The sequence below is a fragment of the Haliotis rufescens genome, unplaced genomic scaffold, assembly GCF_023055435.1.
Source record: "Haliotis rufescens isolate VD_foot unplaced genomic scaffold, xgHalRufe1.0.p SCAF_17, whole genome shotgun sequence".
Classification (NCBI taxonomy): domain Eukaryota; kingdom Metazoa; phylum Mollusca; class Gastropoda; order Lepetellida; family Haliotidae; genus Haliotis; species Haliotis rufescens.
Window position 1 is genome coordinate 32,440,642 of NW_025963857.1, and position 18,675 is coordinate 32,459,316.

Below are 18,675 nucleotides of genomic sequence, written 5' to 3' on the forward strand. Positions count from 1 at the left end.
TTGCATCTTTTCAAATCTGACACACTGATGCAACAGTCTTTTAATGTGAGACTCACATGTGACTACAGGCAGACAGTTGGGTAAGTGGTTCCGGAATTACCTTAGACGAGAATTATTAGCCTGTGCATGTCTTTGTCATACTAAAATACATTTGGGGTTTATTGAATGGAAATACCATAATTGTATATTACGAACATTTAGCAAGACAGTTTTGTTTTATCATATTTATTTGAATGCATGTTAAAGATGAAGCGCCATGGTGTTTAACGTAGCGTCCAAGATTATTGCACTTATATAGCGACGTGCATGCACGTGTGTGTGTGGCTGCTTGTACTATTCTGGACTGATGCCGATTTAAAGTGCTAGCCCACTGAGATACCATGTCGCAGTCTAAAAAAATACCCCACTCAGACATTGTCGGACCAATCCCTGTTTTAGCCCCTTAATGCCGAGCGCCAGACAGGACATCTTTTAACGTCTTTTGGTATGAAGCGGCCGGGGATCGAACCCCGGATCTTCCTCTCTCCGGCGGACGCTCTACCTCTAGACCACGGAGGCGGTCGAATGCATGTTAAAGATTTCCTACCGCACTGTTTACAGAATAACACATTCGGACTGTTGTAAGGAAACTTTGCATGGGGTCTAAATTGTTTATTAATGCATTAGTACTTTGTAAAATGGATATCATCATCCAAGGTTGCTTTATTGTCAGAGATAGAAGATGATCCGTCTGTGCTCGCGGATGTCAGTATTTGTTTCTTGTTTGTAATTATGGGGATTAATGCATCAATGATCTGATTATGCACTCTATTCATTTGCAAACGTCCTGGCAGACCAGTCATGCAAGGGAAATAAGGTCATGGCTATTTCCTTAACGATCCATTACCATCCCCCATCACCTCACACCTTTTAACATGCTACAGTTATTTTTCAAGGGCTCCCATTATGACATGTGACACCAAATATGCTGCTATGTATGAGCCAGCGGATTATATCCTTCATGATGAAAATACTAAATCCCAGAAGCCCACGCTTTCATTTCACAACCGCATCAACTTGCTAACAATTATTCATTTGGTTTTAGAACGAACTGTAATGCGTGGCCATGTTGTATTTGATACGGACACAGCAGATAGAATTTCCTATTGTGGCAACCAGGTGTTCGTTAAAACTTATTGTTTTATTTGATATTTTTCAGGTTCAAAGGTATTGTCTGAATAAACTGAGTTTACAAATCGTTTGTCTGCATCAATTGTTTGGGTGTGTGTTGACATCCATCAACCAGGTCAGCGAGCCTTAGTCGCCGCTTCCGACAAGCATGGGTTGCTGAACATCAATTCTAACCCGGATCTTCACATTTTACGGAATCAATTAATTGAGTGAGTGATTGAATGCTGTTAATCGACGGAGTCCAGAATATTTCAGCTACGGTCACACGTTTCTCAAAATAGTCCCTACGTTGGATTCATATTGTACAAACGCCGTGATATAACTGGAATAATGTTAAAAGCGGCGTTAAACACAACTCACTCACTCATATTGTATAATATCATTAAGGTCAACCATAATTTGTTCTGTGTTTATGGTTTCTTGTCAATCAGCCAATTATTACCCAATCCTTATACATGTAACAGTTTAAGTCTACCAGGACCCTCCTCGTTGTTATCTTCTTAACCCTATCACATATTTTCTAAATCCACTTCCGTTACATGAGCAATTGTAATGTTTATGTGTACGTGTTTAACGTTCATTTAACTGTATAAAATGTGCTGCTTCGTGTAGATATAATTAGGTAGTCTGATATTCCGACTGTTTGTGCATGGACAACGCGAGCAGGATGTGCCGCTCGGAGGAAACGCCTGGGGGTTGAGTTGGAAGTCCGTTCACCACATGTTGGTTTGTGCTGGAAACCCTACTGGTTATTGTGCTTGTGGTGTCAGAGCAGGTTTGTAATAAATGTTCCGGGACCGTGATACCGATGTTGTTCATCATTATCCCAAGAGCTAACTACCTGAAAACGGCACGGGGCCACAATTATTGCGTTGAACAACATGTAGGCAAACAGGTGGGGTTCATTATGAGCATCGATATACGCAATCAGTACGAGACGCAATCAGCAGAGTCTCAAAGCCTGACCACCAGTTCCGTATATTACTTACATTGGCTCATACACGAAGCATGGGGAGTTGGGGTCCTAATCCAACGCGGAATACCTTCGGGCATCATTATAAAATGCGGTCTTAGCAATGCTTGGATATCAAGGCAAACGGAGTTCACATTGATATATGATTTAAGGGGTGGTAAAAATAAAGGTCACGTTGTCTACTAGAGGTGAGGTGTAATGGGGTTTAACGTCGCGTCCAAGATTATTGCACTTATATAGCGACGTGCATACACGTGTGTGTGTGGCTGCTTGTACTAGTCCGGACTGATGCCGATTTAAAGTGCTAGCTCACTGAGATACCATGCCGCAGTTTAACATGAATACCCCAACTCAGACACAGTATACTGACTCCGAGCCGACCAGTCCTTGTTTTATCCCCTTAATGCCGAGCGCCAGACAGGGTAACAACAAGTACCATATTTTAACGTCTTTTGGTATGACGCGGTCGGGGATCGAACCCCGGACCTTCTAGACCACTAGACCACGGAGGCGGTCGTTGTCTACTAGAAATGTCACACGACGAGCTGGTTAAATGCCTTTTTGGCCCCACTGGAAATGTGAAATATGATACATGTATTTAGGGACAATTTTGAAATATTAGTACGGTTATGAATTGTGCAGATCCATTGTGCCCAATGTCATTGTGAAAGATGTATATATAGGGATAATTTGTATCATGGTCTACAAGTGCCTGGATCCGGACAGAGAATAGGTTTCAGCAACCCATGCTTGCTCTAAGAGGCGACTATGCTTGTCGTAAGAGCCGACTGTAAACGGGTGGTCAGGCTTGCTGTCTTGGTTTAAGCATGTCATTGTATCCCAATTGCGTAGATAGATGCTCGACCCATGAAGACCCGGGGTCGAACAGGTCTTTAGCAACCCATGCTTGCCATAACAGGCGACTACGCTTGTCTTAAGAGGCGACTAACGGGATCTGGTGTTTAAACTCGCTGACTTGGTTGATGCATGTCATTGTATCCTAATTGCGCGGATTGATGCTAATGATATCAATCACTGGATTACCTGGTCCAGACTCGATTATTCACAGACCGCCGTCAAAAAGCTGGAATATTGCTGAGTGCGGCGTTAAACAACAAACAAACAAACATCAGATGATGTGTTGATGTGACTGTAGAATTAATTAAGAAAAGCTTATTTACAACCATGGCATCAGACATATCTACGCGTAAAGTAACAGACCGCTATTGCATCTTATATATTACGTAACAATGTTAACGAGTAAAAGTCGGCAGTGGTTTAAAAAGGTTGTACCACTCGCACCTCCGTGTTCAACACAGTATCCTTGTGGCCTAAGCCATGCTACTTAACCCAACCCTTATTATCACGTTTCACAAGTAGATAGTAATACGTCCGACCGACAATAGCTGCGTGATCATCATCGACGGGCGCTATAATATCCCGTTATTCCGTTTATGAAATAGTACATATCAGACAGAAATACCACTCCGAACAGAAGCCCCATCACTGACATCGCGATGTAAGCTATTCCTTTAGATGATTTTCTCTCGTCTGCAAGACTTCCCTTTGTCATTGTGTAGGATTTCAAGCTATTTGTGTTCAAAATAAGAGTTTTGGTTATTTGTTTCACAATGTCTTCCTGGTCCACTTGTTCTTTGTGGAGGCATCGACAAGTACATGCTTCATAGGTTGTCCTTTCGTATTTAGTCACTGGTAATGCTGTGGGTGTTGGCGACGTCATCGTCAAGGGTAACGAGATTTCTGGAACAAGAGAAATTGATATGTTTCTGACATGGACATTTTCATATTGTTCTTACGACTTATCGAATAAAAAATGACAAAAAATAAACTCTGACCATGAAAACTAAACAAAATGCTGGTGCTGTTATATAGGGGACAGAGCTATTGTCGTATGGCGCTTACCTACATGTATTATGACGCTCCCCTAACTACCTGTGACGCTCACCTGCATTATGCAATCCCCTAACTTCCTATGACGCCCACCTTGACGAAAAATGACGCTTCCCTAACTACTTATGACGCTAACCTACACGTATAATGACGCTTCCCTAACTACCTATGACGCTCACCTTCACGTATAATGACGCTTCCCTAACTACCTATGACGCTCACCCTCACGAAAAAATCACGCTTCCCTAACTACCTATGACGCTCACCTACACGTATAATGACGCTTCCCTAACTACCTATGAAGCTCACTGTCTCGAAAAATGACGCTTCCCTAACTGCCCATAACGCTCACCTTCACGAAAAATTGACGCTTCCCTAACTGCCTTTGACGCTCACCTTAACGGAAAATCACGCTTCCCTAACTACTTATGACGCTCACCTACACGTATAATGAAGCTTCCCTAACTACCTATGGCGCTCACCTTCACGAAAAATAACGCTTTCCTAACTACCTATGAGGCTCACCTGCATTATGCAATCCCCTAACTACTTATGACGCCCACCTTCTCTAAAAATGACGCTACCCTAACTACTTATGACGCTCACCTAGACGTATAATGACGCTTCCCTAACTACCTATGACGCTCACCTATACTCATTATGACGCTCACCTTACTAATAAAGACGCTTACCTACATATTCCATGATACTCACCTACACGCTGCATGTGATTCACTACACGCTCCATGACACTCACTTATACGCACCAGGGCACTCACCTACACACTCTATTACGGGAGTCTCCCAGACACCTGTGTTCAGACACGTGATGTTGTTAGATCCAGTGACGTGTGTAAAACCAGGAGTGCAAATGTACAACGCGGTGCTGTTCAGTGTTGTATTGTCAGTGATCACAACAGTGTTGGCAACAACCGGTGGACTGCTGCAGTCGACTACAAGTAACACAGATACATGGTGGTTTTACTGACAAGGCATTCAACATTCATGCATGCAGTACATTAAAACATAATAAAACATAATTATGCCTACAATTGCACGAATGTGTCATGAGATACCATCTGTCCGTCTATGCCTTTTAGAATCATGTGAAACGTTTTCTCGGTATTCTCATATTTCTATCGAGTGAGTTTGGTTGAACAGTAACAGTATTACACTGATATCACGGCGTGTCAGCTTAGTGTGTGTGGTTACCACACCTGGTGAATGCCACGGACAGGGGTATGGTACTTCCAAACCTAAAATCATAATCAGAGCCATCCTACGACAATAGGATTCTGGTACGTCTCAGGGACGAATCTCAGCACAGGGAAATACGGCTCCTTTGACAACGAGGCTACACGTGTTCCCTCTTCATAATACTGCAATCGGTTCATACTTCTGTCAGTTCTTGTGGAACATTATTGTCAATGTCTCATTACAAGTAGAGCTCATATCCAGATAATATAACTTAAATTAGTTTTTTCAGCGATAGCATTTTAGATGTTTCTATTTCATGCCAGTAACGAAAAGAAGAGTTTATTTCTAAAGATGATGTCATATTTCGAAAGTTTTGTCTAAACATGGAAATATGATGTCATGTTTATAGGGCTATGTTCATGTGTACCTTCACAATGTATCCCCGCATCTTCCCATTTCCCTGTATCAAGGCAGGTGATGGAGGTTGATCCTGAAACGTGTGCATACTCTGGTTTACACGTGTACTCAACAGTCTCGCTGACGAACCCATTGGTACTCGAGACCTCGGTCCTGTTTATTGAAGGTGGGTCTCCACAGTTAACTGCAACATACCGTCAAATGTGCAAAGACTTCGAAGGCAGAGACAACTATGTTATACCTCTTTTAAACAGGCATTTCTACCAAGTAGGTTAAGACTCTAACTACAATCAGGGACAGATGTTGGTTCTATATTCCTGTTTCTAAATAACACACATCAACAGAGAGGACATAACTAATGGCCAAGGTTTAGTTGTTCTAATTTAGAGAGGTTTATCATATTAGGTGATATGACTGGAATGATGCTTGAATTGGTGTGACCTACTATACTCAGTCGCTATGACACGATGGTGGTTTACTATTTTTCGAGATGAATATATAACGTGAGAAATATTTGTTTGTTTCTTTCTTTCTTTGTTGTGTAACGCCGCACGAAGCAATATTCCAGCTATATGAAGGCGGTCTGTAAATAATCGAGTCTGGACCAGACAGTCCAGACCCGTGAAGATTCCGGGGTAGAATAGGTCTTCAGCAACCCATGCTTGCCGTAAAAGGCGACTTTGCTTGTCGTAAAAGGCGACTACTGGGATCGGGTGGTCAGGCTCGATGACTTGGTTGATGCATGTCATGGATCCCAATTGCGTGGATCGATGCTCATGATATTAATCAATGGCTTGTCTGGTCCAGACTCGATTATTTACAGACCGCCGTCATATAGCTGGAATATTGCTGAGTGCGGCGTTAAACAACAAACCAACCAACCAACCAACCAGACAGTCCAGTGATTGACATCATGAGCATCGATCCACGCAATTGTGACACGATGATATGCTTCAACCAAGTCAGCGAGCCTGAGCACCCGATCACGTCAGTCGCCTCTTACGACATGGGTTGCTGAAGACCTTTTCGACCCCGGATCTTCATGGGTCACGTGACAAATAGTTTCTTGAACGTTTTGAATGTGATATTTTAAGTGACATTTTTCAGCTCTGGCATCAATTAACACATGATTGATTTAACAAAAGATGCCAAGGGATGAATCCAAAGATTGAAATCTGAGACAAGGTTTTGATAATGACCACAGTGTGTTGATACAATAGTGATTCATGAAATGACATGGTTGGCTGAGTCCTCCTCCATGGTCTAGTGGAGAGAGCTTCTGCCTTGAGAGTGGAAGGTCTGTGGTTTGATCATTTCGATCACCGGCCGAGTCATATCAAACGACGCCAAAAGACACTAACACCCATAGACGTTCAGGCACGTTAAATTCCTCTTGTCATTCAGTATTCTGGTGGTTTGTTTGTCACTCAAAATCATTGTGCATGATCTTAACATGAAACTGATGAGGAGGTTTCACTTGTCGTCTTTTATTTCTAGTTCAGGTGGGTAAATCGGTGGAAGGGAATTTATTTATTTAACATAATGGGAATGTTGGCCATTAGAACGTTGAAGTGGTCCCACTTGCCAAACAGTCTTGTTGTTTTATATGAGGAACTGACCAGACATACAAGTAGCCTGCGATGTGCATGGTATTGTTTTGTTTATTTGTTATTCTCTATATTTCGATGCGTTAACACCTATTACCTATTGCTTGTGATCATGATAATATGGATGAATGTTTTATTCACAATTGTGTGTCGTACTCCACATGTCATATCGGTGACTTCCCATGCGCCTGTGTCAAGACAACTGACCTGGTCAGACCCAGAATTGTGCTCATAGCCGTCATGGCAGGAGTGAGTTGGGTTTAACGCCGCTTTTAACAGTATTCCAGTTATATCGCGGCGTGTCAGCTTAATGTGGGAGGAAAGCCCGAAGTGATGCAGGTCTTAGACGTTTACCAGTTCAGTGAAACCCACGAGCACGGGTATGGTGCTGACAAACCTAGAAACATAATCGGGGCGAACCGGGATTCGAACCCACAATCATAGGTTTCTGGCGTGCCCAAGGGACACAACTCTGCACAGCGAATAGCGGCGCTTTAGACGACTGGGCCACCCGTGCCCGTGCCCCCCCCCCCCCCCCCCCCCCCCCCCGTGCCCCGTCATGGCAGGAATAAATAGCAATCTGCCCCAGCCATGTCGAGTTAACGTCGATATCTGTGTGGTCAATTGAAGGAGGAACACCACAGTCGATTGGAAGACAGTCGAAGAGTTTAGGTGAAGGACAAGGGTTCTAACAACCAGCAACCAACGACCTTACATATTTCTTAATCAATATTGACGTCAGCAGTGTTCTTGTTCCTTGGGTACCATAACATGCATGTGTATTTTAATAAACTACAGTGTGGACACGGGTGGCCTGTAACCTATAAGCGGGTATCAGCCACTTATAATCGTGGGTTCAAATCAGGGTTTGCCCTGATTATGTTTCTTGGTTTGTTTGTGCTCAGCAAAGTGGAAAATATCTAAGACCTGCATTACTTTCCTTCCACAGCTGGTCAACGCCCTGTGATATAATTGAAAGCAGCATTAAACCAACTCACACTTAATAAACTACAAAGTATCAGCTTGTGACGCGTTGAACAATTGTACAATTTTTAACTGAGTCAACACTTCAAAGATGTACAATATGACCAATGGATATACACACCTAAACAGACCATGTCAGGAACCTCCCATTGGCCTGTTTTGAGACATGTGACCTTATTTGATCCGGAAGCATGTTCATATCCTGTTACGCATGTGTATGTTGCTGTTCCATTCAGCAGTTTGGAGGAGATGGAGACGGTAGCGTTATCTACACCATGGGGAGATCCGCAGTGCACTGTGGACCGAGGGTGGAGAAGTAAAAGTATTGGCACATGTAATACAATAGTAGTGATTAAACTCATGTTGGTTGGTTGGTTGGTTGTTTAACGCCGCACTCAGCAATATTCCAGCTATATGACGGCGGTCTGTAAACAATCGAGTTTGGACCAGACAATCCAGTGGTTCTTGAGCATCGATCTACGCAATTTAGATCGATGACATGCACCAACCATGTCAGCGAGTCTGACCACCCGATCCCGATAGTCGCCTCTTACGACAAGCATAGTCGCCTTATACGACAAGCATGGGTTGCTGAAGACCTATTCTACCCCGGATCTTCACGGGTCTAAACTCATGTAACATAAAAAAAGTCACCAAGGTCCACCAGCAAATTGGCATCATTATTGTTGTGATATTCAAAGAGTCCCTTCATTATGGACCACCCTGTACTCTTCTGTAGGTTACTTATACTCAAACTACATGAAAGGGGCGACCTAATTTGAGAGAATGTGAAAACCAAGTTCTTAAACGTCACGTCTAGATAAAACAATATCTTATCTTACATTTCACAATTCTAATCCTGGTTCTTCAACTACCGGGCAACAGAAAGAATACACTTAATAAATGATTTTCAATACAAAAAAATACAAACGTTACCAGGCTGTAAATAGTCACCGAAACACTGCAAACGTGAGGTCCAAAACACAACTCTGACACCCGTGTGAAATACATCACCATCGAACCACCATGTTGAACCACCATCAAACATGGGTTCTTACTTTCGTTTCCCCGTTAGTTAGTGTTTCAGCACCCTACCCATACCAGTGAGTTTCACCAAAGTGGCAAGATCTGAGTCACGCCGGGTGTTTTTTCCACATCAAGCTCACACTCAATGATCAGGTTATTTAACCGAATACTGTTCATGGCGGCGCCAAACTCACTCACTGACTCACTCACTGACTCACTCACTGACTGACTGACGCACTCACTCACTCACTCACTCAACTTACCGCACTCCAAAATACCAGCCTTCCAAATTGTTCCAGATTCAGTAATATTGAAGCACAGAATGGTTGTATTAAACACCTTTTCTTCATGGCATACACGTTTCGAGGTGAAAGTGTTTCGGTAGAGTTTAGGTGTAAAGGCTTCATCCCAGGTTCCACTGAATGTACCAGCAGCTGTGTACAGCGTGTTCCACACTAAGCACTCGGTGGACGGTAAGAGATCGTCCAGTGTCTGGTGAGCGTCAAGGACCCAATGACCTCGTGACATCTCTGCAGCTGTGGCTGTGGAAAGGGCATCAAAAGGAAAGTACTGATGTCAGTTTTAAGTAGGACAGATCTTGTAATGTTATGACAAATAATGTTAAAAGCCATAAATTGTTGGCTGAAATATATCATGTTGGTTTCCTTGTAATTTTTGCTTCAGTAAGTACCTCGATATACATCGTTGACTAATATATATATATGACTATATGTCTATGAATCATTAACAAATAATGACGATACAAGGTGTTTCCGAAAAACATATATCTTGTATTTTAAATGTCGCTAAATTAAAAACATGACAAATCATACATTTTGTATGACGTTCATATACTACCAAAGCAAAACTGTATAAACTGCATGTAAAACTCATGATGCTAAAATGTAGCAGAGGCGTATATCCAGGATTTTGAATAAGGGAGGTGTGTGTGTGTGTGTGTGGGGGGGGGGGGGGGGGGGGGGCTTAAAACCGAGAGTGCAGTTAACATGACAGGTGTCTGAAAATAGAGGGACGCACACCGTCAAATGTCATTGACCATGACCTTACCACTGTCGAAATTACAGTTCACACAGATTCAATCTGAAACTTCCGTGTGTATGTTTGATTCAATATCTTCATTTTTATGTTTTCATTGTGAGGGTAAGTTTTAGTAGTGTAATGATTGTTACGTTGGACTAGGCTGACTTACGGCACGACGTTGGGATGTCACAAAGACCATATTGACTTGCGTCCGTGGACGTGTAGCACCAAGGGCGACTCTGGGAGAGTACTGGGTTGCCACACTTTGCAGAATTCCTCCTAGAGTTGGGGAAATAACTATTTTTCCTGAAGGGGATGTCTGCCACATTCCATTTAACACAGCTGGCACCAGATGATGTTTGTTTTATATGTCCTCTGTATGTAAAGTCTTTGTCATCTTGCAAACACAGTCTATCTGAAGAGGGGAACGTTTGAATGGAACGTATAAGAAGAAATTCGAAAGATGCTTCGTCGCATTTGACATAAGAGTATAACGCTTTTACTCACTCAAACGTATCTTAACATTGATTCATACAAATGTGAACACTCAATGCAAAAAATGCCACCAACAACAAAATTTCGACTTCGTCCTCATGTGCAAAACCCTACTGCAAAAAAGGTTTAAATTTACACTGAGATGTATAATATGACTGAGCTGAAGAAGTGATAAAGGTACAAGGATCTGTTCCGAAACGTCCCATTGGGAATAAATATATTGAGAACCTTAAATTAAGTCTCTATTCTTCGAATCATATACATGTAGATGATACGACGATACAGATAATCGAGGACTATCCATATTGATCAAAATAAGGCAAATGATACCTCATTCGAGAAATTCAAAAGGTTTTGCACTCGTTTCAATAAACGTCACACGTACATGTTTGGGCATTTAATAATATCTATTTATAGTACCCCTCAAGCAACAGTGTTAGCCATTTTTGCAACTAATTACAGGTTCAGTATATAATCGCATGTTTACCAAAATGCATATATATGACAGTCAGTTTGTCACAATAGTTTTGCAAAATAGCTGAAACCACTAACACCACATCATGTTTCATATTGGGAAAGGGGGTTACTCTAATTAAACGTACATGTATATAGCTCTTTCCATTGTGTTCGAATTTTGGAATAAAACGGCGTAAGTCACGCTGCTGCATGTAATACGTTTTCTGCCAATAACATTTAAAACCCGTGAATATTAGTTTTTTCCCAAATGCGGGTCCACGTTAATTTTATGGGAAGAGATAGCTACAGAAAGAGGAACATAATAAAATATTTTAAATTTGTGGTATGTTTAGAGTCATAGGCACATTATTTAGTTTGTTTAATGCTGATAATCATTTTTAAAATGTGGGCATACTTTTTTCCTGTCATATATGGTGATCGAAACAAGTGGGCTCACATTTGCATATAAAGGTTAATTGGGTTGACTTGCTGATGATACTCAATTTATCATGCGGCCCACATTGTCCCGTCATAGTGATTGCATCAAGGGGGCCCACATTTGTAAATTGAGGGGCATAATTAGATTGACTTAGGGGTCCATATTTGTAAAACAAATTGCAAAGCAAGATATATAACAGATTTATTCTCTCTTTGCTATATTGATAGAAAAAATTCTTTATAAACCATTTAGTGTCACGTGAGCACAACGACATGCACAAAGTACATGAAGTTTCAATACCGTCACCAGCTGATCACTCTCATTCGATAACAGAGTTTTGTTACAATAGATACAAAGCAAGAAAAATAGAACTCACTCTCCGTTTACCAATATAACATCTCGATCTAATCATGTATAAGTTATGGGCCAAATGAACCTGAAATTATGTCTAAACTTGAACGGAACAAGCATATATGACTAATGACCTTAAACCTTTCCGGGACCATTTCCGTGAAAGGAATAACATATGAATATTCATGAGCATATTCATGGTATAGGTTTGGGATGTTCGTATAAGTGAGATCTGTACAGATCTGTACTTTAATTGTAGTCCAATGAATAATGAATAATGTAGTGACAATTAATAGTAGCCGACTGTGCTACACTATTGATAGGTTCGACCGAAATAGTGATTTACCCTTTTCAATTCATGTTTACCATATATATATGGTGCTACACCAACGACTCAACATCCGGGTCGTTGGTGTAGCACCAGAGCCCGTATTTTCCGTCAGGGTCCTCAAGGTTATCATCCGTGATTCCTGCTAATATATATATATATTTGGTCATTGGTAGATAAGGAAGATGAAGGTCAAAATCGGTAATACAGGAAAATCGCTGTCTTTTATATCACAAGCAGGGGTAGTATGAAACGGGATTGTTAGTCAGCAATATGAACACTGTTAATAGCTTCATGTCTTAATGCTACCTACCACAGCTTCTGACAGGGCAATACTGCCACTCAACATCCGGGTCGTTGGTGTAGCACCAGAGCCCGTATTTTCCGTCAGGGTTCCTGCAGTAGTTGGCGGCGTCCTCAAGGTTATCATCCGGGAACTTTGATATGTCCGTGTGGGAGTGCGCATGCGGGCTCTGGGAATCCCATCTTTGACAAGGGATTCCTGCTACTGTCGTGTTCATGTGTCCTTTAAAGCTCGCTTGTTTGTCATATCCATAACACTCAAGGACTTTAAAAATAAAGAATAATTTTCAAGATCCCTTACTCTCATATATAGTACATATTCATATTTGTCAATTCTAAAAAGTAATCCCCACCTTTACTGGTTTTATTGAATTAAGCTCTTATAATGTACATAGTGGACACATTTTCGTCATGTGAAGCATTTTCGTATTGCATCGATAGTGTTGCCAGGATGAATAGATGTAAAACCTACCTATTATCACACCTCATTTAGGAATAATCTCAATATATGTCTATCACAATAGCCTGATAATAATCGAGTCTGGGACAGGAACATCATTGGTTAACAACACGATCAACGATCCCCACAAACAACCAAGTTGTCCTCTCTTTTAGGAGAGAAGCATTGGCTGCTGAAGAGCTATATTGTATTCTATCGGCAAACTGCCTTCCTCAGCAACTTCATACTTTAAAGGGACGGTTGGGTAGCCTTGTGGTTAAAGCGTTCGCTCGTCACGCCCAAGGCCCGGGTTTGTTTCAAACATGAGTACAATGTGTGAAGCCAATTTCTGGTGTTCCCCGGTATGATATTGCTGTTGTATTGCTAAAAGCGGTGTAAACCAATATTCACCAATTCAAACTCTGAGATTGATATCTACCAAGATTTTATTTCAAGATGATGCTTTGTTTGTCAATAATGTTACGAAGGTCGCAACTTTACTAGTTCTATGCATATAGTTGGATTGAGACTTATCATTGTTTCTTTTTTTATATATAGAAATGACACATCAGCATCTGGATCTGTGGCATAAGCAATGATTATTATCATTTGATCATTCATTAAAATGTCGATAGGTATCATATGTCAATGCAACAAAAATATTAACATATTCACCCTCTGTGTACGGTCTCCCATGAACCATAATTTCACAAACTGCTATTGGGTCGTCATCGTCGTCGACGTGGTGTACAATAACGTATCTGCCTACCGGGGAATAGGGGCACACGACGTTCTTGGTCTCAGCGCGGCGTGTTGTGTACATGTACGTTGACCGGTCACAGATAGATTCATGGTAGCCATCACGTCGCACTGACACGTCCGTATAGGCGTTCTTGAGCATCTCTGCCTCTATAGAAATATAGAACACTGGACTCCCATGTGAATAGTTCTGGTATCGCGTGGTATACGAGTTTCAACAATTGGTTTTACAAGGGAGCGAGTATAGTGAATCGTGCCACAGCTCCAGAAAACTTTACCATACGTCACCATACCCTATGACGTAATTTTTTAAATATTGTTGAAGATACACCGGCGAAACAATACCCTGTGACGTCAGCATAGCAACAAGGTTCCTAGGGATCATTGTGGGTGCATAACGTCTCTGTAACCTATTATCTCAACATGCAATGTCATTGAATACTAGTAAGCACAGCGATGTTGAGAGTTTTCAATATTTCTTGTGAAACTACAGTACATTAACACGCGCTTTGGTATTGAAGACTGTATAATACCAGCTTATTGTTATTAAACATTGGTATACGTTACACTTTTCATTCTTATATAGTTTTAAACTCCAAAAACAGGAGCATGTGTACATTTATTTGAACACCGCTATACTTCGCTTACCATAAAAAGTGATGGAGACATCGCTCACTTCAGTATCTTTGCCCAGATCAATGACAAACGTAGCCTCGGTAACATTCCGTAGTACAGTACACGATGACGTGTTTCCGTCCGTCAGTTGTGAGACGTCAATGGTGTCGTTGTTGGACAGAGAAACGGGTTTTCTGTGTGAGAGGTTCTTATCAGCTGTGAAGGGAAGGAAATAAGTTGAACCATAGGCATGATGTGGACAGATTAATAATCTGCCGATAAAGGTTTCGGCTCCGTCAGCCCCACTTCAATAGAGACAGGTTTGTGTTCGGAAACCTCTAAGAATACAAGGATGACACTTGCATACGTCATTTAAGGAAATTATAGAGACGGCCAACCCCCTTTTGGTACGTGGGATTCGGGGTTCAATTTAAAATTTAAACTCGTATTCGATTCAACATTTAACAAACAATAACAATTTCTTTAGATATTTTATTTCTTCTATATTTCTTTCAATAATTATGCTCCTTTTTATCACCTTGGAACGTGTCTCATAGGTTTCCGTCTGTGATTGCGATTCTGCCTGAATAAATTCTGACTAGTGCTTTTGAGATTTGTATTCGGGATTCAGGGGTGAGCAAATTAGACTCAGAGTGAAAACTTTGATGGTATTCGGGATTGAAGGTAGAGGGTGCTGGTACCCTCATTATACATAATGATCGAGTTCGAAAACTTACTGAAAATTAATATCGTACAAAGTTATGACCATAGTATACAGGACCTTCACTGAGAACAAGCTTACTTCAGAAACCATCACCGATATAAGGATGACCTTTTGAAGGGACACATAAAGCATTTTGGTTAAGTTCGAAACCCAGCATTGGGAATTAATATGTTACAGAGTTGTGGCCATTGTTTGAAATTGTGAACATGTTGCAAAGTCCTGCCAATTTCTCGATAACTTCAATATATGACATTTTGAATACATCATTAAGAAGGTAGAGTTCGTTTCAAGAGCATAACCTATAAAACCGTTTTCTCTATGTCTGTGAAAGTGATGATGCTTTTGTTGTTCTGGGATTATGCTAAATTTTATCTTTTGTTTTTCCACGGCATCAAGTTCACTTTAAGGCATTGCTTATGCCAAACCTTTCATTATTCCTCCATGACATGCATTTGGCTAGTTAGGATTGGATCCTATCGTTTTCAAAGTAATAACTTTTTTCTTCAACTGTAAGCATGCAAGGATGGCGTGTGATATGGATGCCTTGTTATTGATGCCGTCATCATTAGCTGACAAGATTGTATTCATAAGTAAATCCTGTCACTTTTGTTGATCCAAGCATGAGCCATATCCTTTACGGCAGCTGTCAAACTGATCAGGCATTCGCTGAACCCGTTTGACGCGTACGTATACACAGTGCAGTGGTCAACAAGATGATTACCAATGCACCATGAGACCAAGGCATGGAGTAATAAAACACCCCTCATTAATCCGAACGGTACCGTTTACATTGAATTCGTCCATATTAACAACTACTATCCGAAATAACGAATAATTAAATCCTTAGTTTACTTAGAATCGTCCTAAAAGTTAAGTTTCTAGACGCATTATGTTTCACGGTAAATGCGTGATGCCGTAATGATTAATTCGTACAACTCATGAAGTAAACCCATATTGTACATATGTGTGGAAAGAATGTCGTTGCCACTTAGAAGATTTATCCTGCCACGACATACATTTAAACATGATATCCAAACACCAGTTCCCCGGATAACAAGTCGTCCAAAAGTCATGACCATGGTTTATACGACTTTCACCAATTATGCTTCAATGCACCGCAAACGGCCGGCTGGTGACGGTGATCAATACATCGTTTCTGTCAGTCGTGATGAGAGTCTGCAGGATTTGCATCAACCCGTCATATGTGACGGAGGGAACACATTCGTTTCGAATTCCTGCCTTTATTTCATGTTTCATTTTCCCATTGTGTTCTTGATTAGAATAAGTCACAATTAGTCGTCTTGTACGAGTCGATTAAATGATCGGGTGATCAGGCTCGATGACGTGATTGATAGCGTGACGTCGTACCCCGACGGCGTCGGACGTTGCTCATAATATCAGCCACTGGTTTGTCTGGTCCCACTCATATATTTACAGCCCGCCGTTATAGAGGTGGAATATTGCTTTAGTTAGCTCGATGTTAAAAACAAACAAAACACACGTTTTCACTAACCTGTGCATTTAATGTTGATGATCCAGTAACCGCTGGCATGACAGTAACCCGTCCCCTTGCCATTTCTCTTCGTGTATCCGCTTATACATTCATATGTCACTGCCTCGTTGCCGGAGGCGTAGTGCGTAGATGATGGCTGGGTGGTTATCACTGCGAAAGGTACTGCAGGAGGTTGACCACAATCGACTGGAATACATGTCAATGCAAAGTAGGACATACAAAGCATATAATGTGTTTCATTTTGTAAAGATCATAATTAAATATACAAATGTATAATGCCAGCAAAATATAATACTATGCCAAACACTGGTGGGAATCGTCAAGACATGTCCTCTGATCGATAGGGTATTGGCAAATGATGTGATCATATCTGCTGGGCAGTAGGCGACCAAATCTTATGGGTTCAAATGATATCGTTAAAGAGGTCGGGGGCAAATTTGAAGTTTGCATTTTGCAGCCAACATCACAAATGTCGGGTAAAACCACCACTGTTGGCCAGGCATGCACAAATTTTCGAGACATGCTTCTGATGAGTCGACCAATGTCAGCTTGACTCATGTAGTTCCATCATTAGTGAGGGCAACGCAAGAGTTCATTGAGAGTGGTGGGTGGATTTTGTCGGTGACGTACACGTCTGCCAAAGACGTCCCTGACGTTTTCAATGGGGTAAAATCTGGTCTGGAGTTCTGGCCATGGCATGGATGTTTTGCTTTTTAAGGACATTGGCCGATGAGCACGTGCATTAGCACCTTGGAAGATGAAACTTTGCCCAAAACGTTGTGCAGATGGCACCACGAGTGATGCAATGTTAATGTCCCGATAGTATTGCCTTGTGACTCTACCACGGACAACATGTAACGCAGTTACATGGACAATATGCGCCCACCGGCAACATGCCCATGGCACGTTGCAAACATCACATGATCAATGATGTTGCTTCCTTAATTAAATGTGATTAATATAGTGTCTTTGAGGTTTTGGTTCCAAGAAGCCAATATGCATCTGCTCACAACCGAGTCTGAGTGACAATGGTAAATCTATCATGCCACCCTATGCACATGCACGTGCTCATGACTGTCACAATGTTGTTACTTTGAGCTTGGTTTCTTCGGGCATCAATCTCTTACTTTCATTACAAGACATTGGTGTTTTTTCCTGTAGTTTCACCACAAAACAAGGATTTCTTACAACGACGATTGAGAAGTTCATGGAAAGTCGGAGCAGCCTTTCGAAGGATGGTCCAATTTGCAATCCCAGCCACCACTCCTCTCCTAAGTTTAACCCTTCTTACTTGAAGATCGAAGTACGTGAACAGGAAACATAAACTTGCATTAACAGCCTGGTATGTTGCTTCTCTTGTCGGTTGAAGTACAGCAGCTTCGAATAGAGGAACACTAAGAATGTGGTTTCACTTACTGTCTTCCCTCTTCAACCAAAGAATGGCACTGTGTGGAAACCAGTGAAGGCATAAAACAGAATCCATGATCTACTGCAAATCAACTGCCTTTGCTTTTACACGGGTTGAAAATGGAGCTCTTTCCTGTATTTAATGAGAATCAGAGGCTCTGGCTGTCAGAAATATGACATTTGTGTCAACCGTGAGAGCCAACATCTGCTCTCTCGTGCGTATATCAATAAATAGGCATCACATCGATGTAAAGAAGCTTATCAAAAGTAATTAAGGTGGCTTTAATTGCATATTTGTCGTAACGTACCAACGACTATATATCATAGAGAGTGTGTGTGGACTATATTTGGACTATAAGTTTTATCAAGGCGGCCGTGAAATATACGAGGAACAATATTTAAGGGAGCCCCTGTCATTTCAGGTATAAAATCGATATGACCAACTGTCTACATTGCACACGTAAAACATGCCGTCCACACTGACACATCCTGACCTCAGGGTTCCCAGAATTTGCATGAG

At 41.4% G+C, this 18,675-nt stretch overlaps 1 protein-coding gene across 1 annotated transcript in view; it reads right to left on the minus strand.

Annotated features, from left to right (window-relative positions):
* Positions 1–3,305: 3,305 nt before the first annotated feature.
* Positions 3,306–18,675, minus strand: part of LOC124142560 — a 138,549-nt gene continuing 123,179 nt past the window's right edge. The window contains exons 20-21 of the mRNA XM_048397896.1: positions 4,834–5,007; positions 3,306–3,904 (exon numbers count right to left, since the gene is read on the minus strand). Of these exons, the coding sequence (XP_048253853.1) occupies positions 3,561–3,904; positions 4,834–5,007 (518 nt within the window). The 3' untranslated portion in view covers positions 3,306–3,560. The remainder of the gene's footprint in view (positions 3,905–4,833; positions 5,008–18,675) is intronic.